This window comes from Pleurodeles waltl, chromosome 5 (genome assembly GCF_031143425.1).
Source record: "Pleurodeles waltl isolate 20211129_DDA chromosome 5, aPleWal1.hap1.20221129, whole genome shotgun sequence".
NCBI classification, from domain to species: domain Eukaryota; kingdom Metazoa; phylum Chordata; class Amphibia; order Caudata; family Salamandridae; genus Pleurodeles; species Pleurodeles waltl.
This window is the reverse complement of record NC_090444.1, coordinates 1,095,599,106-1,095,625,032: the sequence shown is the minus strand read 5'-3', so window position 1 is coordinate 1,095,625,032 and position 25,927 is coordinate 1,095,599,106. Positions and strand designations below refer to the sequence as shown.

Below are 25,927 nucleotides of genomic sequence, written 5' to 3'. Positions count from 1 at the left end.
GTCTCTCATCCATAATTTGAAGAATTGGTTCAATTTCTGTCTCTTCCTCAGAGGTTTTATAGCTTTCTCGCAGTCTTTTTCGAAAGTCCTTGTTCCTCTGTATAACCTGCCTTTTTCGGTTACGAAGTTTGATGTTTTTGGGGGATCGGAAATGATGAGGAAGGTCTCGGTTCCGAAACAGTTTTTCTCATTTTCGACTCTGAAAATGGTTGTTGTCTACTGGAATCTGAAATTGAGCTTTTAATAGTCTTTGACGACTCCGGAGTCTTTTTTCAGGCCGAGCCATGGCCTTCCGGCAGTGGCGTACCCAAGGCCTTATGTTGTTTCTTATGTGGGGGTGCAGGGGCAGACGTACTCACGTGCTGGCCGGCTGGGATGGGTCTGTCTTACTCGGATTCCTGCTCCAACTCTGTGTCTGGGGTAGAGACTGCTGTCTGCATTTGTTCCTCTTCTGTAAGGTCGAAATGTTCCCCACTCTTTGACGCCATTTCCATCCTTCTTGCTCTTCGGTCCCTCAGAGTCTTTTTCAATTGGAACGATCGACAGGCCTCGCAGTTTTCCTCCCGATGGTCTGGAGAAAGGCAGAGGTTGCAAACCAGATGTTGTTCTGTGTACGGGTACTTAGCGTGGCACCGAGGGCAGAATCGGAATGGAGTCCGATCCATGAGGCTCTCCACGCGGTCGGCCCGAATAAGCCCAAGTTGGGCACACGTGCCCCAAAGGGCGAACAAAGTTGTTTTCCGACGGTACTGCTGTTTCGATGGAAGATGAATAACGCAAACGATACAACACCGACGTAAAGGAAGGTTTTTAAAAAGTTTTCTGAATCGAAATCTTGGAGCAAGAGAAAACACATCCGAACCCGACGGCGGAAAGAAAACAGTCTAACAATGGAGTCAATGACCATGCGCAATGTAACCGAAGAGGAGGAGTCACTCGATCCCGTGACTCTAAAACACTTCTTCAAAGAAAAACAACTTGTAACACTCCGAGCCCAACACTAGATGTTGGAATCGATATGCATAGCATGTGTATCTGTAGCTACACATGCCATCGAACATATATATCTAATATACATATGCAACTAAAAAGGGCTCATCTTATTGAAACAAATAACGTAACACTGCTTGTCCAACAGCCACATTACTATGCTGCACAGATTCCAGGTAATAACGCTGTGTGAGTGTATTTGTATTCTGCTATGTCGCATCTCGACATACACTCTCAATAGGCACCCCAATGAACAAAAGTCGAGGTAGAGACCGCTCTAGTGGAATGCGCCTTGACTTTATTTGTCATAGGTCTTCCTGGCTTGGAATGGCAGAATTAGATAGCAACTGCGATCCATCGAGTTATGCTTGCCTTTGAGACTGGGCCACCTCTGTGATGATTCCCATATGGTACCAACAGTTAGTCTTACTGAACTGTTTGGTGCAATGTAAATAAAATTATGGACATATTTTGACATCCAGTTTATAGTGGTTTTTCTGCTGCTGACTGAGGATTTGGGAAAAAATGTCTTTAGTATAACAGGTTCATTAAGATGAAAATCCAAAGGGACTTTGGTGATGAATTTAGGATTGGTTCTGAGTATATCACAGAAGTCTTTAAACAGCAAGAAAGGTGCATTAATTGCAAAAACGTGTATTGCACTAATCTTTCTGGCTGATGTAAGAGCCAATAGAAATGTCTCTTACCATGTCATAAATTTGTCCTCTACTCTGTGTATCGGTTCAGATGGATTCTTCGTTAACTGTGCCAGTACTGCAATAAGCTGCCATATAGGAGGAGGAGGAGCCGTTATTGGAGGGAAGACTCTGAACAGACCTTTAAGGAACTGCTGAATAATAGTGCTAAATGGTGAGTTCAGAGAACGTCTATACCTTGAGATTGAGCCAGATGTACTTTAATCAAAGCATGGACCAAGCCCCATTTTATCAGTAACAAAACATAAGGAAGTAGTTATTCTGGTGGCACTCGAATACGATGAGCATTCAATTTCTGGCATCATAAACAGAAACACTTCTATATGCTTTATTAGCGGTGTCTGCTTTAGCTGTTGCAAGAATGTCTCTGCAGCACTGAGAGATGTTTAGATCTACAAACTCATGGTATTCAGGAGCCAGGCAACTACGTGCAGAGAAATCAGGTTTAGATGAAGTACTTGGCTGTGGGTTTATTGTTAAGTGTCCTCAAAAGGTTTCAACTGAATGTGGTTTGTCTCTGATAGCAGTAATAGCTCTGTGACACAGTGATGTGTGGGCCATTTTGGAGCAATCAAGATTATTCAACACTGTTCTCTCTTCATTTTGCTGAGAAGCCAGAGTATAAAAGGTATCAGCGGAAAAGCTTATGCAAAGATCCCTGACCATCTGATCGAACAGGCATTCCCCTACAACACTTGTTGTGGATGCCAACTCTCATAAAACTGGCATTTCCGGTGTGTTGCAAAGAGCTCCAGTGTCCACTTGCTCCACAGGGATAAGATTTTGTTCAGATCTGACTGATTAAGCTCCCATTCATGGCAGCTGTTCTTTGTTCTGCTCAATGTGTCTTAGGGAACAACTCCTTCCTCTGGAACGACTCATGGTGGCCCTCTGCTTTCGGACAACCCCCGACACTGACAGAACACGCCCGTAATCTCGGCTTCATCATAGACAACAAACTCGCCTTCAGAAAACAAGTAAACAGTGTGGCATCATCCTGCTTCCCCAACTCCGCATTCTCCGGAAGATCATCAAGTGGATCCCCACCTAGACGAGAAAGGCAGTAACCCAGGCCATCATCGCCAGCAGACTGGACTATGAAACTGCCCTATACTTTGGATGCCCAACACAACTCCTCCACAGACTCCAGACCTCCCAGAACGCAGCAGCAAGACTCACCCTGGATCTACCTAAAAGATCCCACATCACCCCCCACCTCAAAGACCTACACTGGCTGCCCGTACACAAAGAGATGCAAGTTCAAGGTCCTCAATATTGCCTTCAAAGCCCTCCACAATATCGGACCCAACCTCATCAACCACAGACTCTCCTTCCACAAACCTGCAAAGAGAGCTCTGATCAACTAACCTCGCCCAAATCCTGAGAATCTGTCGCACCCAAAGCAGGGGCTGCGCCTTCTCCTAAATCACCACCAAGAAATACAATGACCTACCCACCCACCTACAAACAACACCCACCCTCAATGCATTCAGAAGAAAACAAGACATGGCTTTTCGAGGAATAACCATGCCAGCTTGCATTTGACTCCCAGCACCTGGATACCCCCGAGGCGATATGTTGCACTCCACGAATCGATTTGGGTTTAAAGGATGCTCTGGAGCAGGTACTGGCTTTAATTGACCTATTCACTCTGAGCTTTGTGGTGACAAAGATTATTTATTTTTGAGTGGTTATGCAAAGAGTTAACTACCGGCATGTCAAGTGCATTCTTTTAATTATAATTGTATTTATATTGCATTACTAAACCTGGAGGTGTTGTAGGGACAGTAATGAAAAGAATTGCACTAGGGACATGCTCAGTATTACAAAAATCTATATTCTGGAAACACCATTTTATCTTAAACATTTTGTGAAATTTGAGCAGTCTATCTTAAACTGTGTCTAATGCAAGTTTAAAATATTGAATTACACATTCACAATGATTTCTGTCACAGGCTGTGATCTTGTAGCACTAAAAATACACAAGTCACTTTTCTCCACTGCACGAAGATCGGTCTCTCGCACTACCGCAAGTTATAATCTACAAGTGGAATGGAGCATTTAGAGGACTTTGCAGGTATTACACCCGTTATTATGGTTGAAAATATGGAGGTCCCCAAAGGCTGTTTTTTCTCAAGAAGTTGTAAAAGATTGTTTGAATTTAGACAATATGCAATCTATCTCATGGCTGTCTTACATCAAGAATACAGCTTCAACACTCTACTCTACAGGCCTGAACACACCTCTCCTGAAGTGACAAACTATAATTTAAAAGATAGAGTGAAAAAGGTATTTGCGTCATATAGGGAAGAGGGCTAAATTATAAGGTCTCTAAATATGCACTCTGATGCAGCTTATATCCAAATCTGTAATATGTCTTTAATGAATTTGTATATAACTTGGGTTTCCAACCCCCAACATATGTTTTATCTGTCAAGGTTTAGATTAAATTTGGTCCACCATTTAGCTGCCTTTCCCATTGCTGGCTCCATGCAATGTTACTTCTTTTCAATCTACAGAGCATTTTATCTTATTTTGTAAGTTGTATTGCCCACTCAGAGCCCAGTTCTTGTGCCCTATCTTATTGCACAAGCACTTTACAGCACGTAGAGAGGGTTTCAGTTATCTCCAATCTTTTGCTGTGCCGAAAATGTGGGCTTCCGTACTTAGTTACATAATCATAGCAATCAGAATGAGGAAATATTATGCCTTTCAATTAATGGCTGTACTGTAGGTACATGTATATATTTTAAAATTATTCAATTAATGTTTTTATCTTCAAGATGTAGATTGTTTTCTTAATGTGCTTTTATGATCACAAATGTGACAGAATTAAGTCAAGTCAGTCTTTATTCAGTGGCTCTCTGGTTACACACAGACCTCTGCAGCGCATTAACTAATAGAGGTTTCAAAAAGTACTGTAAGTGCATTTTCCAGTGAGTAACAACTTTTAAAAATTATGTTTCATGTAAGCCGCATGTTATTTTATATGCATCTACCTGACGATGAAAGACCAAAAAAAAACTTGAGTATTTTATTTTTGAGCCACATCTTTTGACTCTGCCCCCACACTCAATGACCCTCACCCCCACTGCTTGCAGCATCACCATTCCCATTTTTTTTATGCACTTCGACCGGCGGAGTAACAGATATGAATGTGTCCAAATCCAGTTTCCATCGGTAACCTTAAATCTCCGCGCTAGATAACTGGAATTCACTTACAAAGCTGCGCAATACAAATATGTTCATAATTCTGCACATTATCACAATACACAACTGTTAATAATCGTAGCAGTAAAGTAGCCCTGGTGTATACTGCACTCTAGTGAGGACCCACCAGGGTGGTGCCCTACCTTTTCATCCCGGAAATTGAGGAACTGCTGGAAAGCCTCACTTTCTGAAACGACAGGGTGTCGACACATCCTCGACATCCACCCCTGAAGCCTTTCCATGCGCATTTTAATGAATTCCTCCTCAAAGCGACCTGAGATCATTAAAAACAAAAACTGTAATGTCACTTTAAGAATCTTTCAAATAGGCCACATTTTTCCATTCCGTTTTTAATATCATTTGAATAAACCTCGCCTCATTTTCCTACGTCAGCAGCACAGTTAAGAGGACATTTATTTGATGTTATACCCGGTTTTATAATACATTAAAATCTTACTTCCACAAATCAGGTATTTGATAGCACTGCTAGCACATACAGCGAATCAAATCATTATGTTTCCTTGTATAACGTAACTGGGCTATGCTGGGGATCTTACTGACTTTACATGCGAGTTCTGGGTCTCAATTTGTCATCTCCAGAAGGTGCTTTGCTAAATTGGCAAGACAATTACACCAAGTGGCTGGAACAAAGTTATGACATGCATCACTCGATGACATAAGTTGAGCTTACAAATTCTGCATTTTAAATCGAAACTCAAAAAATACTAGGTTGTCAGGTTTTCATGCAAGAACTTGCAGTGGCTGACCCACCCGTGTCTAAAGTTACTCCTACTGAGGTATCACTTTGTAGAACTAGTACGAGGTCTCTATAATTTATACCTTAAGTATAACATACATGATTTTAACATAAGCACCCATCGCACCTATTTAACTTGTAAACAGTTTTGCTCTTAACACCTGTGACTTTATAGTAGATTTTAGGCTATTCCATTGATGACAGGGTGTTGTCCCATGGTTAGGTATTCTAATGTGGCCAAATCACCTTTTATTTCATGACTTTGATGGTGCTATATATATATTTATGTGCATTTGTCATGCTGTTGTAACGTTAAAAAAAAACAAAAAAAAAAAACTTGTGTATATTATTTTTATCCACTGATATTAAGCAACTCAATCTGCTACAAAGTGCAGCATCTCCACCGATCAGAAGTTGTATGGATCGGTGTTAGCAATACAAGAGGTGTTTAACAGAGGAGTACATAAGAGTATATAAACGAATAAAAATGAGGATGAATACAACAAAATACTTTTAAATGATTTTCTATATTTTGATACATTATGCTTAACTGCTCTGGTTAGTGACCATGAGTTGTCCTAAAGTCTGGGTAAATTTCACCTTCAGCTCTGTCACATTTCGGACACCGATTCACACATGCTCTCTAACCACCAGATTCCTTGTGGCTACTAAACAGGGAATTGTGAGTCTATTTGAGGGAGTAGTGGCCTATTGGAGCCTTCTTATGGCCCCTACCTGCACCTATTGCTGAAGGGGTTGAGGTAGCAACTAATACCAGGCAGAACCCTCCCCTTACAAGCCACTGGCCCTGCCATCTTGAAATAAGTGCATGGGATAAAGCAGCTTAAGCAGAAGACATCTGCCACTTTCCTACAAATGATTAGCTGTAGTGTAGCATTCAGCTCCCATATGCACACTCCCATATAATTTGTGTGGACCAGCGAAAGAGGGGATGGAACAGATATGAAACCTTCTTTCTTATTTGTGAACAAAATGCAATGTCCATATAGCAGAAACAACAATGGAGCTTCAAGTACTTAATCAGCCTGTAACACTAGACAAAGCTGACCAGTGAAAACTGAAAACGTGGCACGCAACATATTGTTTAAGAAATCCACTTTAGTTCAAATATCATTAGAATCCTGCTGCCATCCACTGATTGTGAAAATTCACCTGTAACTTGCTTGTCTGGTAGGCAGGGAATTGGAATGGCTGCTCCAAACTTAGCCAGTAGACGCTCGTATAACCAGTCAAAATGCTTGTACCTGTGGTTTACTGTTCGGTTAGTGCTCTGTAAAATAAAAAGAACAGACTGTATATGAATCTCCTGAAAATTTCGAATCTACAAAAAATGCAACAGTTATGGAATTTTCCAAACCCTATCAATTTAAAAGGTGTTTGTGCACCCAACGTTGACACAGTGTAAAGTGTTAAAATTGCATTATCGCATATTGTCATGATACTATCAAAATAAATTAAAGAACTGCTGAGGTATACAACAGACATTCACCGACAAAGTAAACAGCCCACTTGCGATAAAAGGATTGGGAGCCTCATTACGAGGCCGGAGGCCCTAGGACCGCCAGCCTCGTGGTGATGGTCGGTCTGCCGCAACTGTGGTGGTCCGACTGCCACATTACAACCCTGGTAGGCAGAACCCACCAGGGGACTGTCATCCCCGTCGGGAACATGGTTGATGGCGGTCGGAGTTGTAACCAGCCAGGGCGGCACTGAAGTCAGTGTCGCCTGGCAGATTACAACCCCACTGTCTGCCAGCCTTTTCATGGAAGGGACTCCGCCATGAAAACACAGGCGGAAAGCAAGGGACAGGGGCCACAGGGGGGTCACTGCACTGTTCATGACATGGGCAGTGCAGGCCCCCCTGCCCAGAACCCTCTGAATGCACACTGTCTACAGTGCACATTACCAGGGTGCTGGAGCGCTATGGCATTGGCCTTGACTCCCTTAAAGGGGGGGGGGGGGATTCCACCAGTATGACAGTGGATAAACTCAGAGGATTATTTGATGCAGATCTACAGTTTAGGCAGAGATCTTCCTCCCTTGATCACTGCATTATCTCATTTTGAAAAGCTCTTGCTTGTTGTATTGCGTCCCCGCACCTAAACCTAGGTCCATCACACTTTCTTCCATCTCAGTCAGTCTCTCACCCAGATGGTAACTTTGTTCCATGTCTATTCTGATTTTTAAGCAGGATATAATTCAGCTTTACCTATCACTCTCTGGTCAATCCTCAACAATGAATCTAAGCTCAAGACACTTCAAAGACGGCAATACAGTCACAAAGGAGTGTGAAGTCTTGTTACATTTCTTCGATTGAAATTGAGATCCAACTGTTGCCATCTCTTCTTCTGTTTCAGATTATTCATTGTTCTTTAGCATGTTGTCAACAGGAGCACATGGCCTTTTCTTTTGTGAGGCAATGTTTCAGCCTTTTGGAAAACAAAAACATCTTTCCCTTTCTTTCACAGGAACCCTTTTCACCACCATCACCTAATTGTGGGACTGATTCACAAAGCCCTAGGTAAACAAGTAATGAATTATCCTCCTTAGGGATTTCTTCAATGCTGATTGTAAATTCCCAACTTAAGGAATTCACAAAGGATTCACGAATGCGTCAAGAAATCTATGATATTAGTACATTTCCTGAAGTACTCTAATGTGTGGAATTCAATTAAGTGGATTTTACTTAAGATGGAATCGTGCATTTTGGAAATGTGACACAAGAACAAGTAACTTTTTGTGACACTCCTTCTGGTCAGTAACCTTCCTAGCAGCAGATTCATCACTTTGTGCTATCTGCAGGCGCCACATTGGAAACTCAAAAAGCAGTGCTTGTAATGCTATCTGTATTTAACCACCGACTCCATCTTGGCCACTGACTCCATTTTATGCTTAGCTTAGCTTCAGGTGCTTGCTATTACATCGGTGGCATGGGATTTTTCCACACCAAGCTTGTTTTCAAAATACGAGCACCGGGTTGCACTGTGCAGGAACATAACATGGGGGATGCAGCAGTAGACGTGATAAGACAGTCTCAGCCTGCAAATGTTTTCAATATTTTCATTACCGAAAGGTACTGCTCTTCTGTCTCTGGAATGCACACTGGGGCAGGTCCCATTCTTCTGCGTGTTTGTGACGCAGATCGAGTACAGCCAGCGCTTGAATTTCATAACTTACGTGAAGGGGAGGTTGCCAGAAATGTCCTTTTGGGTTTGTTTAAGGTATATAAGGTGGGGAAGCTTGGCACTGAGGCAGAAGGAAGTCATTTTGGGGTGGACGCATTGCCCAAAACAAAATACCATCAGGGAAGGTTCTCTCCTGTCTCAGCTGTCCAAGGTTCCTCAGCTTGACATTGGCACCAGGGTGATGTTGGATTTGATCCCCATGGTGATGCATTTTTATTCTTAATTATCTAGCTTCGCTGTGCAAACACACATACACACATATATACACATAATATATATATTTGATAATCCTATCCTCAAAAAAAGATAAGAATATAATTAGAAATACATACATATAACAATATGCAAGTAGGTATATGTATAAAATGCTCATGATGAAAATTTAGCGACTGCAAAAATGGAGGCAACATATTTAAAAAGCAGAAAATAACATTGGTTATAAGTCTCATTTATATAGAAGTATTTGTAATGTAATTTGATTTTTTATTGGGCATTCGTTCAACTTTAGGATTCTAATTTGAGTGATATTTTTCATTTTATTTTTTAAATTTCACTTTCATATATGCTTTTGTATAATGTCAAACTACCATAACCAGAATGCAATGGGGCGGTAACAATGACATCACACTATTTAAGGGTGGTATGATTTTTTTTTTTTTTTTACTGTGAGCAAGACTCAAGTGGAGTTGAAACGGGTTGGTGGTTGCTATTCTTATCAATAAATCTGCCTAAAGGAACTTTGGAGTGCGGTAAGTTACCTTTTGGAAACAAAATATCTTTCTAGGGTGGTCTCCTTTGTTACCGGCACTGGCAACTGAGTGAGCCTTTAAGAAAATGATTCTGACCATTTGGATAAACTATATATATAGGTTGAAGGCTGTTGCCGAAACGCGTCGACATTTGGCTGGGACAGCGTGTGTTTGTCTTGTTCGTTGTAGGCACTTCTAAGATTTTTGCATTGAGGAACTATTTTTGAAAGTTCTTATCACTTATTCATTCACTATGTTTATCATCATTTTTGCCTCTATATGAACTTACTTAATAAAATGGAGCCGACGATTTTGTACATATGAGTGATTTTTAACCTTCGACTTCACTCTCTACATTCCACGAGCTTTGGATATTGTGCAGCCTTTTGGTGTCTGATCTAGTTGCACCGCCTTTTTGTCAAATATATATATATATATATATACATATATATATTCACTGCAAATATTCATTGTTGATGTTTTGCACCATTTTATGCCTCTCATTGTTTAACTGCTGTAAGTATTTTAGCATTTACACATATTTTACTGCATTCAAGTTAAATGCTAATGTTCATATTTTTGTGTGCTTTATTTTGATATCTGGGAAGTGCTTTAAAAAATTAATTACTCAAACTAGGAGGGCTGCATTCCTTGGCATTGTTTTCCTCTTAGTTTGAAGCAGAGCAGAACAGTGCTCCTGTGCACCGGTAGGTGATGTAATGCGATTCAGCACTACTTTGTTCTGCTCCTGAAGCGACGAGCATATAGGAGCCAACCATATCTGCTAATATCAGTTTCTGTAACTAGCTCCCGCGCCTATTAGCAGAACACCCATCCCGACAGACCTGATGGTCAAAGCAATAGTGCGTTGTGAATATTTGCATTGATGCTCAAGTCACAGCCTGACATATATCCAAGAAATGCACTCTGCATGCCAACGCAGTCGTAGAAGCTTTGGCTCTGGTAGAATGAGTGCTTAGGGCTCATTCTTAACATCAGCATATTCATCAACCACAGAAGCTCTCTGTAAACTCAAAAATGACTAGGTATGTCATATTCTAAAAACAACAAAGTCCTACCAGGGATCATTAAAAGTGAAAAGAGTTTGATGAAATAAGACAGTTTTGATTACTAATTAATAGCAAACACTGCTCATCTACATCATTCTAAAGATACCATGATTATTACAAATATTTTTGTATATGTAAGTACAATGAAAAATTACAATCATGAAGTATACACGTAAGGCCTACATAAAGCAGTTGTGCTCTGTGAAATAAGTGATCACATGGTACAAGTGACAGAGAAAGGCTGCTATTGTGATCAGAAAACGAAGTAGACAATAATATATGGTAAGAGTATACAATATAGTATAATATAGTTAAGAATTATTACACAGAGCATGTACAAGTATAAGGATTTGGTAACAATCAAAAGAGCTCCATTATGGTCATCGTAACTTGAATGAAATCTTTTTGCCTTGCTAATCTTGCAAATGCAAAAAAGCAGACAGGGCTGACATAACATTCAACCATGCCCATCAAAGGCCAATGCTGGGCTAAAGAAAAACAAAAAACACATCCAACAGTTTGGCCTGCAGTAGGTCCATTTGGCATGCATCTCACCAAGTCACAACCTTTTCCCAGCATGTACTGATTATTTTGTGAAGGGGTGTCTGGCTGTCAGGATTCCATCAATACCTTAAGGAGGGAGATCAAAGGAGATCAACAGTCGGTACTCAACTTCCGCACATGAAGATGCAGATTGTGTTGTCCAAACTGCAGGATCTTGCTCTGCTGCTGCAACAGAAGAACCTCCTGGAGATTCATCCTGATCAGAGAACAGATGCTCATGCCCAGTTCAGAGTACCACACTCTAGTGGCCCAATCCAGAGATACTAAGATGACTTGGGCCCAGTCATTCCTGATCTTCAGGAATGGCAGCAGAAAAGATAGTGGAGTGAAGGCATACATAAGTCCTGTGCGTCACTGTAGGCAGGATGCGTCTCCAGCAGAATGTCTTCTTGGAATCTCTATTGTGAAAATGTGTTGATACTGCATGTTCTCAGCAGTGGCGAAAAGATGAATCCAGGACTTGTACCACTGCTGGAAGATGCGCTGTCCAATCTTTGGAGGCAGGGGCCAATTGTGGTCTCCCAGGCATCGTCGGCTTAGTTTGTCAGCCCTGGTGTTTAAAGATTCTGTCAGGTGTGACCTGAGAAATGCCCTGAGGAACCAGTCTGTTCAAGAAGTGCAGAGTCTCCTGGCACAGGACCAGGATCCCACACCGCCCTGTTTGTTGCAATACCATATGGCATGGCAGTGTCCATGTAGACCATTAAAGCCAAGCGAATCACCCACAACTCCAGCATGCTAATGGGGAGGCTGGTCTACTTCAGAAATCAGAGTCTCCTTATCTCCACTTCTCCAAGATCGCCTGAAACATAGGGATCATATCCCAAATGCTCTAGACTTGTTGGTATGGAGGAAAGGCCTTACAGTGAAACATATCCAGTATAGCTCAGATGAAAGGAAGCCACAGTGAATGATACAAGCGGGACTTCAGCAGGTTGATTGATTTTTTTCTTCAAGCAGTACTATTGCAAGCCATCAGGTGGCGTTGGTCAACTCCGTGTCCGTTGTTGGCATCGTGGTCACCGTGATGACGTCAGGGTTGCATTTAAGCACTGCCTTGGTGCAATGACATCAGTTTCTTTTCATGACTTTCCATGCTAAAGCGCAGAGCCATGAAGAACACGGATAATGGTGCACCAGGACTAAGGCCCTGAAAAGGGAATCCCTGTCCCTAGAAATCAGTTTGCCAGCCGGGAGGATGGATGGGTTCGTAAGGAATGTGTAACTAGAATATGTCTCTACCAGATACATCGTTATCAAAGGTAAGTAACTCGTTCCTCTGATAGAGACTTCTAGTTGCAGATTCCTTACCTCAGAATAGATACCCAAGCAATACCATCCTCAGTGGTGGGCTGCAAACTAAAATCATACTAAAATGTTCTGCAGGACCAAACGACCAATGTAGCCTGTGGAGATCACTGTCCAGGCAGTAATGTTTAGTGAACGTGTGCAGAGAGGCCCATGTTGAAGCCTGGTAGATATCCAGGACAGGAACTCCGCGTACTAACGCTGTGGTAGCAGCAGTTGCTCTGTTGGGGTGGGAGCGCAAGCCCTTAGAGGCTTGTCTAGATGGTACACTTTTGCACTGCCTTCCCTTCCTTCACACCCACATATCTAACAAAGAGCTGATCGTCCACCCGGAAATCGTTGGAACGATTGAGGTTGAATGCTAATACTCTTTTTGGATCCAGATGGTGGAGTCTCTCCTCTTCATTAGAAAGATCGGGATGTGCGTAAAAAGTAGGCAAAGTGATGGATTCCCCTACATGAAAAGGTGTAAGTACTTAGGGAAGGAAGGAGGCCCTCGTAGGTAGCACCACTTTGTCAGGGTAAACAGACAAAACTGGGGGCTTTGAAGAAAGAGCCTGAAGCTTCTCACTCTGCGAGCAGAGGTGATGGGTACAAGAAATGCAGTTTTGAGAGTATGGAGCCGCAAAGGACAATTGTGTAATGGCTCAAAAGGAGCACACATTAAGTAAGGACAAGATTGAGGTCCCACTGAGGCATGATGAATGGAGTGGGAGGAAACAAATGGGTGAATCCCTTAAGGAATCTACTAACAATACGAGACTTAAAGGAAGGTTGATCTGGCAATCAAAGAAAGGCTAAGATAGCCAATAAGTAACCATCTAACCTTTGTTCAGCGTCTGTTACCCTCGCCAGCTCCCCCGCTCCTGCTGCCTCTGCCACCGGATCAAACTGAGAGCCTGTTGACTCTCAGTTTGAGGCCCTACTCCACCCGCAGGATCCTGCCTGAGCCTCATCTCTGGTGGCCCAGCGGCCATCCACAAGTAAGTATCTCCGCTCTCTCACTCCTACTTTCCTCTTTTTACTTCCTTTTACTCCTTTTCTCGCTTTACTCCTTTACTCCTTCTCAATCCTTTTTTTCCTCACTACTCCTCCCGATCGTCCCTCTCCCTCCTGTGCCGCTGCTGGCCCTGTGGCCCTGCCACCCCCCTCAGCACCCTCCCACCCCCCACCTCCTGGGGAAGCACCTTTCCCACCCTCCCGCCTCCCAGCTGACCAAACCCCTACACCTCCTTTCCCTCCTGGTGACCGCAGCACTGTGAGAGGGATACTCCTCTGACCTTTGATCAACATCTGCTGCCCTCCCCAGCTCCCCTGCTGCTGCCTCTGCCACCAGATCGAAATGAGAGCCTGCTGACTCTCAGTTGAAGGCCCGCTTCCATCTGCGGGCTTCTGCGTGCGCCTCATCCCTGGTGGCCCAGTGTCCATCCACAAGTAAGTTACTCATATATACTCCCTTTTTTCCTGCCCTTCTCCTCCTGATCGGCCTTCTCTCTCCTGCGTCGCTGCTGCCCCTGCAGCCCCACCACCTCCCCCTGCGAAGCATCTTTCCCCCACTCCCAGCTGACCGAACCCCCCAACTCCCTCCCCTTTTTAATGGGAGGCGCAGTGCGGCCGTGCCGCTGGCGCACCAAAGGCAAGCTTGTTTGCGTCCGCCCGTGTCTGGACCACGGCCCGCACCAGATACCCTGGATCTCAGACGAGCCGTCCCCATGCCGCCCTCCATTACGACGCCCAGACCCTCCACTGCCTTAACACCAAACAGCTCAGTGACTGCTGCACCGCATCTCCCAAGGACACCCACAGACCTTTCTCCTGCCAGAACTGCAACTTCAGCTTCAGCCACAACAATCAGAAGAAACACCTCACACCCGGAAACACTGACCTCCACCACAACCTCATCAACTGCCTCCTTCTGAATATACGTTCCCTCCATAAGCACGCCACCGAACACTGGGACCAGATCGACTCTGCCAGACCAGACATCGCTTTCCTTACCGAGAACTGGTGCAACTCAACCTCTGGCCCAGAGATCGCCATTGCTATCCCAGACGGCTACAGCATCCTAAGGAAGGACAGGCCCTCCTGTCCCGGGGAGGACTTGCCATTGTACACAAGTCCTCACTACGCATCCCAGCCAACATGGAAGAACACTGGACTGCAATAGAATACCTTCACTCTCTGATCCACGCCGGTCACAACTCCTCTTTCCACGGCACCCTGGTCTACAGACCACCCGGTCCCCGCCCAGTATTCATTGACGCCATTGTAGACATCACCACCTCCCTGGCATCATCTGACAACCTCCTCCTCAGTGACTTGAATTTCCACCTCGAGGACAGCAACGACCAAAACACCACCTCCCTACTAGACAACCTCACCATCCTCAGCCTCAGACAACTGATTGCCACACCCATGCATGCTGCAGGACACACACTGAACCCCATCTTTACCTCAAGCAACCGGATTACTATCAAAACAATCTCCACCCCAGACTGGAAAGACCACCACTGTCTACACTTCAACATCACCGCACACAGCAGTCGCCCCCACGCCCCCGCAGGGCCTCCCACAGGAAATAGAATTAATTCACTGACGAGCAACTCACCACTACACTCGCCAAATCACCCCTGCCTCTTTCCGATGACGCCAACACTGCAGCACTCAACCTCAACTCATGGATTAACGAATGTGCCGACGCCCTAGCCCTCCTCTGCTCAACATCGGCCAAGCACATGCCATAGAAAGCCAGCTGGTTCACCCCCCAACTCCTAGAATCCAAGCGCACCTGCAGATGCCTAGAGAAGAAATGGAGAAACAGCCAAACTAGCAAAGACCTTGTCTCCTTCGGAGCCACCAACACCATCCACCACGGACGTATAAAGAACGCAAAAAAATGCACTCTGGGAAGACATCAACTCCTCCACGCGTGACACAAACAAACTCTTCAAGGTTATCAATAAGTTCACGAATCCCACCTCCAAAGTCACCAGCAACCCAGTCGCAAGACCTCTGCGACAGCCTCGCCACCTTCTTCCACTGCAAGATCAAGGACATTTACGACAGTTTCCTCCCAGAGGCCAAGAATCAGAACAGATGACAGACCCACCCCGTCAGAACCCATCCAAACCATCCACAGCTGGTCCAGTCTCACCTCAGAGGAAACAGAAAGCATCATGAACAGCACTCACTCCGGAGCCCCTGCAGACCCCCGTCCCACCACATCTATATCAGAGCCAGCACATCCATCGCTCCCAAGCTTCGCAAGACAATTATCTGCTCCATCGACACAGCCACTTTCCCCGAATACTGGAAACACGTCGCAGTACACCCCCTCCTGAAGAAACCCTCGGCCAACCCATCAGAGCTAAAGAACTTCCGGCCCATCTTGCTGTTACACTACCCGGCCAAAGTACTGGAAAAGGCCATCAACTCACAGTTGCGGCAATTCAAGGACAACAACTCACTGGACAACTCCCAGTCCGCCTTCCGCAGCAACCACAGCACTGAGACAGCCACTGATGACATCCGCACACTCCGAGACTGCGGTCACACCGCAGGACTCATACTCCTCGACCTCTCAGCAGCCTTAGACACGGTCTCCCACAGCACCTTATGCACCAGACTCCACAACACAGGAATCCACAGTAAAGCCCTGCACTGAAACCACTCCTTCACATCCAGAAGTCAGGCTCCCACCATATACATCCAAACCTACAGAAGTCAGCTGCAGAGTTCCTCAGGGATCCTCCCTGAGCCCAACACTCTTCAACATATACATGGCCCCTCTCGCAACCATCGTCAGAGGCCACAGAATGAACATCTTGTCATACGCTGATGACATATCCCTCAGTGAAAACCCAGACGAAGCCAAGAGGAACACAGGAATGGAAGCCGTCACTGCCTGGATGAGACAGAGCTGCCTCAAGCTCAACTCAGACAAGACCGAGCTCATCTTTGGAAACTCCACCTCATCCAGCCCCACTCCGGATGGCCCACATCTCTCAGCTCCCCGCCTTGTCCGACTTACCATGCCCGCAACCTACAAATCATCCTCAATTCCTCCCTATCCATACCTGACAGGTAAACACGGTCACCTCCTCCTGCTGGCACACCCTCTGCCAACTCCGAAAGATTGTCAAATGGATCCCAGTAGACTACCGCAGGACAGTCACCCACGCCTTAGTCACAAGCAAGCTTGACTACGGCAATGCACTCTACGCCGTCACCACAACAAAAAACATAAGAAAAATGCAACTCATCGAAAATGCCGCCACCAGACTCGTCCTGAACCTCCCCCACCAGGAACATATTTCCCAGCACCTGAAGACCCTCCACTGGCTCCCGGTGGAGAAACAAATCATCTTAAAGCTACTCACCCACACCTACAAAGCCATTCACAACATCAGACTGGCCTACCTAAATCACTGCATCTCCTTCCACAACCCCGCCAGACCCCTCAGCTCCGTCCAGCAGGCACTGGCCACCATCACATGCATATGGAAAACTACTGCCGGAGGAAGGTACTTCACCTACCTAACAACAAAGGGCTGGAACAATCTTCCCTCTTCGCCTCAGACAAAGCCCATCGCTCACAATCTTCAGGTAGAACCTCAAGACATGGTCGCTCACCATCTTCAAGTAGAACCTTAAGATATGGCTGTTCAGATGAGGTTCAGTTTTTCCACTCCACCCCGTGCCTTGAGACCCTCACAGGTGAGTAGTTGCACTCTACAAAAAAAGATTGATTAAGGGTGCTCAAAACAGACCCCTGCTGGGCTAAAGAAAGGATGAACAAAAGAACCATAGAGAGAGGAGCAGAGAGGGGATCAACAGACTTGCTGGTACATCATGCCACAAATTTATGCCAACAACAGATGTATGCCAAGATAACATCACAGATTTTGGGCAAAAGATGTCAACTACAGCCGCTCAATCTCCACGCATGAAGCCGGAGATTGGACAGGTTCGTGTGAAGGACTGGCCCCTGTTGCTATGTCAGAATATCCTCCCACAGGGGCAGTCTGATTGGAGTATCTGTGGCCATGCTCAGTAGCTCTGGATACCATACCTTCCCTGCCCAGTCAGGAGCCCCAGGGATTACTTGGACCTGGTCGGTCTTGATCTTCTTCGGAACTCCAGACAGAAGTGGTATAGGCAGGAAGGTGTAAAGGAAGCCTCAGTTCCACTCAAGATGAAAAGCGTTGCAGAGCGAGTTCTGCCTTGGAAACTCCATGGCGCAGAAAAGCTGACATTGCGCATTCTCTGCAGAGGTGAACAGATCTAACCAAGGCTCTCCCCACTGCTGAAAAAGACCGTAGGCCACCTCCGGATGGAGACACTATTCGTAATCGACTATGCATTGACGACTGAGTTTGTCTGCCCTGTGTTCAGAAAGCCCGCCAGATGCTGAACCACCAGAGTAATGCCCTGATGTGCCAGTCATGTCCAGAGGCACAAAGCCTCTAAACAAAGAGTCCAGGACCATACTTCGCCCTGTTTGTTGCAGTACCACACGTCAATAGTGTTGTCTGTGAATATCTGCACCACTTTCCCTTTGAGAGAGGGAAGGAATACTTTCAATGCAAGCTTGATCGCCCAGAACTCCAGAAGACTGATGTGGGGTCCAGACTGCACCGGAATACCGGAGACCTCTGATCTCCGCCTTTCCCATGTGTCCGTCTCATCCCAGGAGTAAGATCCGGCTGGGGAAGGGAGAGGGATCTGCCGTTGACCCCATCCGGATTCGAAAGCCACCACTGCAGATCTTTCGCAGTTCCCTCTGAGATCTGGACTATGTCAGAGAGATTCCCCTGATGTTGCGCCCACTGAAACTTCAAGCCCCACTGCAGAGCCTGCATATGCTATCTGGCATGTGTTACCAGCAGGATGCAGGAGACCCAGAAACCTCAGAGTCAGTCTCACCAAAACCCAGGATAGAGGCTGAAAAATCCGACTCATAGTCTGAATGTAGGAAGCTGGCTCTGGATATACTATCTCAAAATGAGAGATAGTGTGCACAGAGTCCAGGGCTTCCCCAAGAGGCTTGACAGAGGCAATAATAGATATTATTAAAGCTCTATTTGTGGTAGTGTGGTTGAGCAGTTAGGCTTATCAGGGGGTAGTTTTAAGCTTTTGTTGTACAAACACAAGCAATAAATGAGAACACACACTCAATGACTTAACTCCAGGCCAATAGGTTTTTATATAGAAAATTATTATTTTCTTTATTTTAGAACCACATCATTCAAATTGCAGGTAAGTACATTAAATGTAAGGTACTTTGCATAGGTATAGATAGGACTTTGAATCAAAACAGTAATGTACACAGTTTGGCATAAAATGGCAATAACCTATTTTAAAAGTGGACACTGTGCAAAATTCAACAATTCCTGGGGGAAGTAAGTACAGGTTGATTAATACAGTAAGTAAAGCACTTACAAGTTCAGTCTCCAGGGACTAGGCAGCCGACCGTTGGGGGTTCAAGTCAACCCCACACTCCCAGCACCAACAACAACACAGGGCCGGCAGAGGTCAAAGAGGAGCCAAAATAACCTGGGTGTCTATGGAGATTGGGGGGGGGGGTGGTGTTGGGGGCTCCGGTTCCGGTCTGCTGGCAGTTAAGTGCCTGCATCCTCTTTTGGAGGGGGGGGGGGGGAACCTTGGGGGTTTAGTAGAGCAGTGGGGGGGCCCCAAGTAAGCACACTAAACACACCCTCAGCGGCACAGGGGCGGCAGGGCGCAGTGGGCAAACAAGGTGTCAGGTTTGCAATAGATTTCAATGGAGGAACCCGGGGGTCACTCTGACGTTGCAGGCAGGTCACAGGGAGGCTTCTCGGGCCAGCCACCGACTGGGCAAGGGTGAGGGCCGCCTGCTGGTCACTGCTGCACAGCGGTCGGTTCTTCACGGGCCTGGGGGCTGCAGGTGCAGTGCTTCTTCCAGGCGTCGGGTATCTTCATCCCGGGCAGTCGCAGTCAGTGGGGGGTCCTCGGGATTCCCTCTGCAGGCGTCATCGTGGGGGTGCAGAGAGGTTAGCCCAGAGTGGGCACGTTGTCAGAGTCGCCTGGGGATCCTCTCTGGGACGTTGGTTTCTCTGGACACGGGTGGTGGGGACTCAAGCTTATGGAGTGAGGTGAGAGTCCTGTTAAATATGGTTTCTTCTTGCTTGGTTGGACAGGTCTGGTGTCCACAGGAGTTTCCTGGTCCTTTGTAGTTGCAGGGCAGTCCTCTGAGTCGGCAGAGGTCGCTGGGCCCGCACGATGTGTCGCTGGTGCAGGTTCTTTGAAGCTGGAGACAGGCCGGTAGGACTGGGGCCAAAGCAGTTGTCTTCTTCCTTCTTCTCTGTGGGGTTTTCAGCTAGGCAGTCCTTCTTCTTTGTAGGTCATCAGGAATCTGAGATCCTGGGTTCAGGGTCACCCCTAAATACTGAATTTAGGGGTGTGTTAGGGTCACAGGTCAGTAGCCAATGGCTACTGTCCTTGAGGCTGGCTATACTCTCCTTGTGCTCCCTCCCTTTGGGGGAGCACATCCCTATCCCTATTTGGCTAAATCCTCCACAACAAGATGGAGGATTTTCCAAGGAGGGGGTCACTTCAGCTCTGGTCACCTTAGGGTAGGGTTCTGCAAAGTCAGTCCTGGAGAGCCGGGTCAATGCCAGAATTTTAGCATATCCACATTTAGAAAACTGTAGATTTCTGAAACATCTTTTTCTAAATGTGGCTATGCTAAGAATCTGGCATGGACCCGGCTCTCCAGGACCGACTTTGCAGAACCCTGCCTGAGGGGTGGACCTGGCTGAGGGGGTGACTCCTCCTTGTTTCTCTCATTATCTCCCCAGACTTGCCACCAAAAGCGACTGTGTCCGGAGGAGGGCATCTCCACTAGCTGGAGTGCCTTGGGGCATTGTAACACGAAACCGGAGCTTTTGAGGCTTACTTCTAGGTGGTACAGTCCCTGCAGTGGGGAGGTGTGAAGCACTTCCAGCCAGTGTAGGCTGTGTTTCTGGCCCCAGAGAGCACAAAGGCTCTCACCCCAGGGGGTCAGCAACTCGTCTCTCAGTGGCAGGCTGGCACAGACCAGTCAGTCCTGCACTGAAGGATTGGGTAAAATACAGGCGGCATTTCTAAGATGCCCTCTGTGTGCATTTTTTAATAAATCCAGCACTGGCATCAGTGTGGGTTTATTATTCTGAGAAGTTTGATACCAAACTTTCCAGTATTCACTGTAGCCATTAGGGAACTGTGGAGTTCGTTTTGACAAACTCCCAGACCATATACTTAATATGGCCACACTGTACTTACAATGTCCAATAATGGATTTAGACACTGTAGGAGCATATTGCTCATGAAGCTATGCCCTCACCTGTGATATAGCGCACCCTGCCTTAGGGCTTTAAGGCCTGCTAGAGGGATGACTTGCCTATGCCACAGGCAGTGTGTTGTGTGCATTGCACCCCGAGGGGGATACCATGTTGACTTTGCCTTTTTCTTCCCACTAACACACACAATCTGCAATGGCAGTGTGCATGTGTTAGGTGAGGGGTCCCTTAGGGTGGCACAACACATGCTGCAGCCCTTAGGGACCTTCCCTGGTCACAGGGCCCTTGGTACCACTGGTACCTTTTAAAAAATATTGTGTGCCAGGTGTATGCCGATTGTGGAAACAATAGTACATTTGTAGTGCAACAACGCTGGTGCTGGGGCCTGGTAAGCAGGGTCCCAGCACACTCTCAGTCAAGTCAGCATCAATATCAGGCAAAAAGTGTGGATGGGGGTTAATTGCAATAAGGACCCATTTTCCTACACTGAATATCCTGGACTCGCGTTTCGGGAGGATAGGCCCGAAATTGCACTGTGTCCACAACAGCTTAGATGAAAGGGAGCATCTGAGAGGGAGTCAGGTTTGACTTCAGCATGTTTGTACTGAACCCCAGCACTTTCTGGGGCGTGTCCACCTTCAACAGCCAGTCATCGAGATAGGGGGAAGCCTAAAACCCCTAACCTGCGCAGATAAGCTGCAACCACCGCCATCACTTTCGTGATCATCTGAGGGGCCCTGGTAAGGCTGAAGGGGAGCCTGGTAAATTAAAAGTGCTCATGACCTACCACAAATTGCAGGTAGAGTCTGTGGACAGGCAAGACCGGGATATGGAAATAAGTGTTCTGCAAGTCCAATGCTACCATCCAGTCTCCTGGGCGCAAGGCAGACAGGGCGTGAGCCAGAGTGAGCATTTTGAACTTCACCTTCTTGAGGAAGAGATTGAGTTTCTGAAGGTCTAGGGTAGAACGTAAGACCTTGGCCTTTTTGGGTACCAGAAAGTAGCCGGAATAACAACCACAACCTACTTGTGGCACAGAAACCCTCTCTATGGCTCCCTTGGCCAAGAAATCTGCAACTTCCTTGTGGACAAGTGCCAGATGATCCTCCGGTAGGTGACCATAGGATGGAGGCATGGTCGGAAGGACAGTCTTGAAGGGAAAGGAGTAGCCCCTTTGGGTGATCTCCAAAACCCACTTGTCTGTTGTGATGAATTCATAGTGGGGCAGGTGATGGCGAATCCTGCCACCAACTGGTCTGAGATGGGGGATGGACTAGGAGGGCTTGGAGGCCTCAGCAGGGATGGGGGTCGACTGGGCAGACCTCTGGTTCCCTTTCTCATGAGCCCATGGGATTCCACGTCACCGGCTACGCACGGGCTGAAAAGCGTGGGTGGCACAGTGGATGGGAAAGGATGCATCAGGGACCCCCTTCTGTGGCCACAAAAGGGGCGAAAGGCAGACTGTTGGGGACAATGGGCAGCCAAAAGGCCGAGAGACCGAGCCGGAGACCGGGACTCCTTGGACCTCTCAAGCACCTGAGTCCGCCTTGCCTCCCGAAGAGATGGGTGCCATCAAAGGACATGTCCATAAGGGTCTGTTGGACATCCCTCGAAAAAGCAGATGTCCTCAACCAGGCATGGCGCCTCAAGGTCAATGTCGACGCAACCAATCTACTCAAAGGAGTCAGTTGTGTCCAGTCCACATCGAATAGTGAACTTCGGCACATCTCTCCCATCAGCAACAGCTTGGGAGACGACAGACCGGGGCTCCATTGGGATCTGCCACAAGACTTGCATGACTGTATCCCAGACTGTATAGACTGCATGGAGCGACTATAACGGCCCAAAAGGCATGCAGTGTTCAATGACCACAATGCCAGACAAAAGGAAGAAAACATCTTTCAAGGTTGGTCCAGCCTCGTTGATTCCCTATCCAGGGGAGCGGATGGGAATGCACCAGATGATGAGGATGCCTGGATAACAAGGCTCTCAGGCGGGGGGGAGAGGTATTGGGACATGAATTTAGGGTCATTCGGGATGGGCCGATGGCGGTGAGCGATTGTCTTATTCACAGGAGCCCCTGGACTGGGTCTGGACCAAGTACCCAGAAGGACATCAGTAAGGGCTTCATTGAAAGGGAGGACAGGCTCTGAAGTGGAAGCCCCAGACTGAAGCACCTCCATCAGGAGATTAGTCCTGACTGCTACAGTGGGCAGTTCGAAGCCAAGGACCTCAGCCACATTACTGACCCTCCGCTGTAGCCACGGTAGTAGGAGAAAGCATGACAGCATCTGGAGAAGTATTTAGACCACTGGCCTTGCCCAACTCCTGCGTCCAGTCTATGTTAGGATCATCAAGCTGGTATTCATAAGGGTCCAGAGACCCCTCCAATCCCTCCTCATACTTGTACCCAAAGAAAAAAGGGTCCAAATCTGACATGGGGTGAATAGGCTCAATCGAAGTCGGGTTGGCCCACACTGTTCCAGCTTCAGGTCGTCGGGAATCAGGATTGGGTCAATGTCGATCACGGGCCCAATCGATGTTGGGAGCATCGGCAACTTAGCCAGGGCCGGAGAAGGTCACAATGGTACGACCTGTGTCAGCACTGATCCGGCAGCAGATCCAGAGGGGCCCTCTGAGGCCAAGGCCTTAGCTGCTGGCATGGACACCAAACGGCCCCCAGCCAAACCTCTATGCCCCAAAGGCACCTCGGGGGTTAGAGGGTTGGGATGTCGGACTGACCAAATATGAGTCACATGGCCTCACAGAATTCTTTTAGTTGGGCAGGGGTCACTCCGGCTCCCGGAAATTCGGAGAGGTCGTGGTAGTGCCCCAAACACCACAAACAGACCTGATGCGGATCCGTCACGACATCATGTGGTGATAGTCCGCACATGGTTTGAACCTGGTCTTTGGGGACATCCTTGACGTACCAAAAAAAATGACAAAAGTGTTAAAATCTGTAAAAAAACTACAAGTGTAGCTTTCTCCAGATCAGCGAGTGGTGCGGAAAGAAAATAACTGACGTCACCGCGCCGAGGTGGCGCCTATATGCGACCCGATGTCATCACGTCGACCACAACAACAATGATGGAAGCGGAGTCGACCAATGCCATCTGACGGCGCACAAGGGTACTGCTGAAAGAAAAATCTCTGGATCCAGTCTGATGCTTGGGGGAAATTCTAAGGTAAGGAATCTGCAACAAGAAGTCTCTATCAGATGTTAGTAAATCGCCAACTTTCATCCTTTGTTGAGGCAAATTATTTGCTATGCTACCAAGCTGGCTTCTGTTCTGGATGCAGTACGGAAACTGCCTTATTGGAAGTATCCGAGTCTGTAAGAGAATCCTTGGACGGTGGAGCTGCTGCCATGGTGGTGCTGTTAGATCTGTCAGCAGCATTCATAACGGTGGCACACTCTATGTTATTTAGTAGATTAGGCCTATTTGCCTTTCAGGGCTCAGTTTTATCCTGGATGTGATCCTTCCTGAGAGAGTGCTCACCGTATGTCTTTCTTCATTCTTTTTTCCTCCTCCCCAAAGCCATTAGATTGCAGGGTGCCTCAGGGTTCGGCACTGAGTCCACTGCTCTTTAATCTCTACTTGGCTCCTCTGACCATGATCATTGAAACTTGGGGAGGGAATGCAGTTTCCTCTGCGAATGATACGCAACTGCTATTCTCGTTTTGTGAACATTCGGATGCAGCTTTTGGCAAATTTAGAGAGTGCCTAAAAGTTATAGCCAACTGCATGGATTGTAATTTTTTTTACAACAGAATACAGCTGGCTAAGCTTTGATGGCTGAATGAAATGAACCCACCTTCGGTGCAGGCATCAATCGTGAAGAATTTAGGCCTACTGTTCGACTCGGACCTTTACTTTGTGGCCCAGATTTAGCAGATGTTTTCTATCTGCTTTCTGATGCTTAAACACATCAGAAAGCAGTTACATCTGCTTCCAGCTGAGACTCGCAAAACTTTGATTCATTCCCTTGTGACTTCCTGTCTGAATTATACCAAAAGCTTCTACCTGGGTCTTCCTGCATTTTTGATCCATAGACTCCAGATTATTCTGACTGCCGCTGCTAGGCTGGTCCGGTGGGTTCCTTTCCATCAACACATTTCGCCACATTTAAAGCAGTTACACTGGCTCCCTGTGGCAAAAAGAATTGAATTTATGGCGCTTACATTGGCATATGGAGCCTTGAAGGGCAAAGGTCCCTGTTACCTGAAAAACAGACTGGGCTGGTACCAACAAGAGAGATCCTTGAGATCCAATTACCTCCAACTTGTGCGCATCTTTAAGTTTGTTTAAACCCGTCATGGGAGGTTTAACTGTCTGACAGCAAGGCCTTGGAATCCCCTGTCAATCAAACTCTGCATGTCTGAGTCTGAGCATGTCTTCAGGAAAGAATTAAAAACCTGGCTTTTTGACCAAAATTAGACAAGTTTCCTACCCGCATTCTCAGTTTCTGTTTTGAAGCGCTGGGACGCTTCTGCCGAAGCAGCTGTGCACTGTGCAAATGTCACTGATTGATTGATTGTCAAAGTTTAATATTCTAGCAGAACAAAATCAACTAGCATCCTTCTTGGATTTATCGATAAGTACATAATTAATTAATTCATTGGTTAGGAATTTGTATTTATTATCAAATACCAACAGACAATTTCACCTGTGATATGAACTTTAAAAGTGCACAATGAATGACTGCATCAATCCAACAACACAGTCACATAGAAATTGACTGAAAGTGGGTTAAAGAAACTCTGTTGCCAAATGAGTGTGTTTCAGCCATAGCCTGGTACCATGCATAGCACAGTAAAAAAAAAATATTACCACCAAAATAAATAATGGAATGTCAAATATGATGTTCTGAGTGTAATTTCTAGGCATATTTATATCAGTGCTACACTTATAAATGGCTTCTATATCCATTTAACTGAAATTCATCTTTTGGTAATGTAAAACGCATTAAAGGTAGATGATGTTGCTTTTTGTGGTGTCATTAAGTATGGTTGGAGTACCAACATTATTTCATGC

At 46.3% G+C, this 25,927-nt stretch overlaps 1 protein-coding gene across 2 annotated transcripts in view; it reads right to left on the bottom strand.

The window, feature by feature from the left end:
• Positions 1-25,927, bottom strand: part of SNX9 (sorting nexin 9) — an 844,750-nt gene that overhangs the window by 390,630 nt on the left and 428,193 nt on the right. For both annotated transcript variants that reach the window (XM_069235304.1, XM_069235305.1), the window contains 2 exons: positions 6,847-6,964; positions 5,060-5,190 (listed from right to left, as the gene is read on the bottom strand). In XM_069235304.1, coding sequence (XP_069091405.1) covers positions 5,060-5,190; positions 6,847-6,964 — 249 coding nt within the window. The remainder of the gene's footprint in view (positions 1-5,059; positions 5,191-6,846; positions 6,965-25,927) is intronic.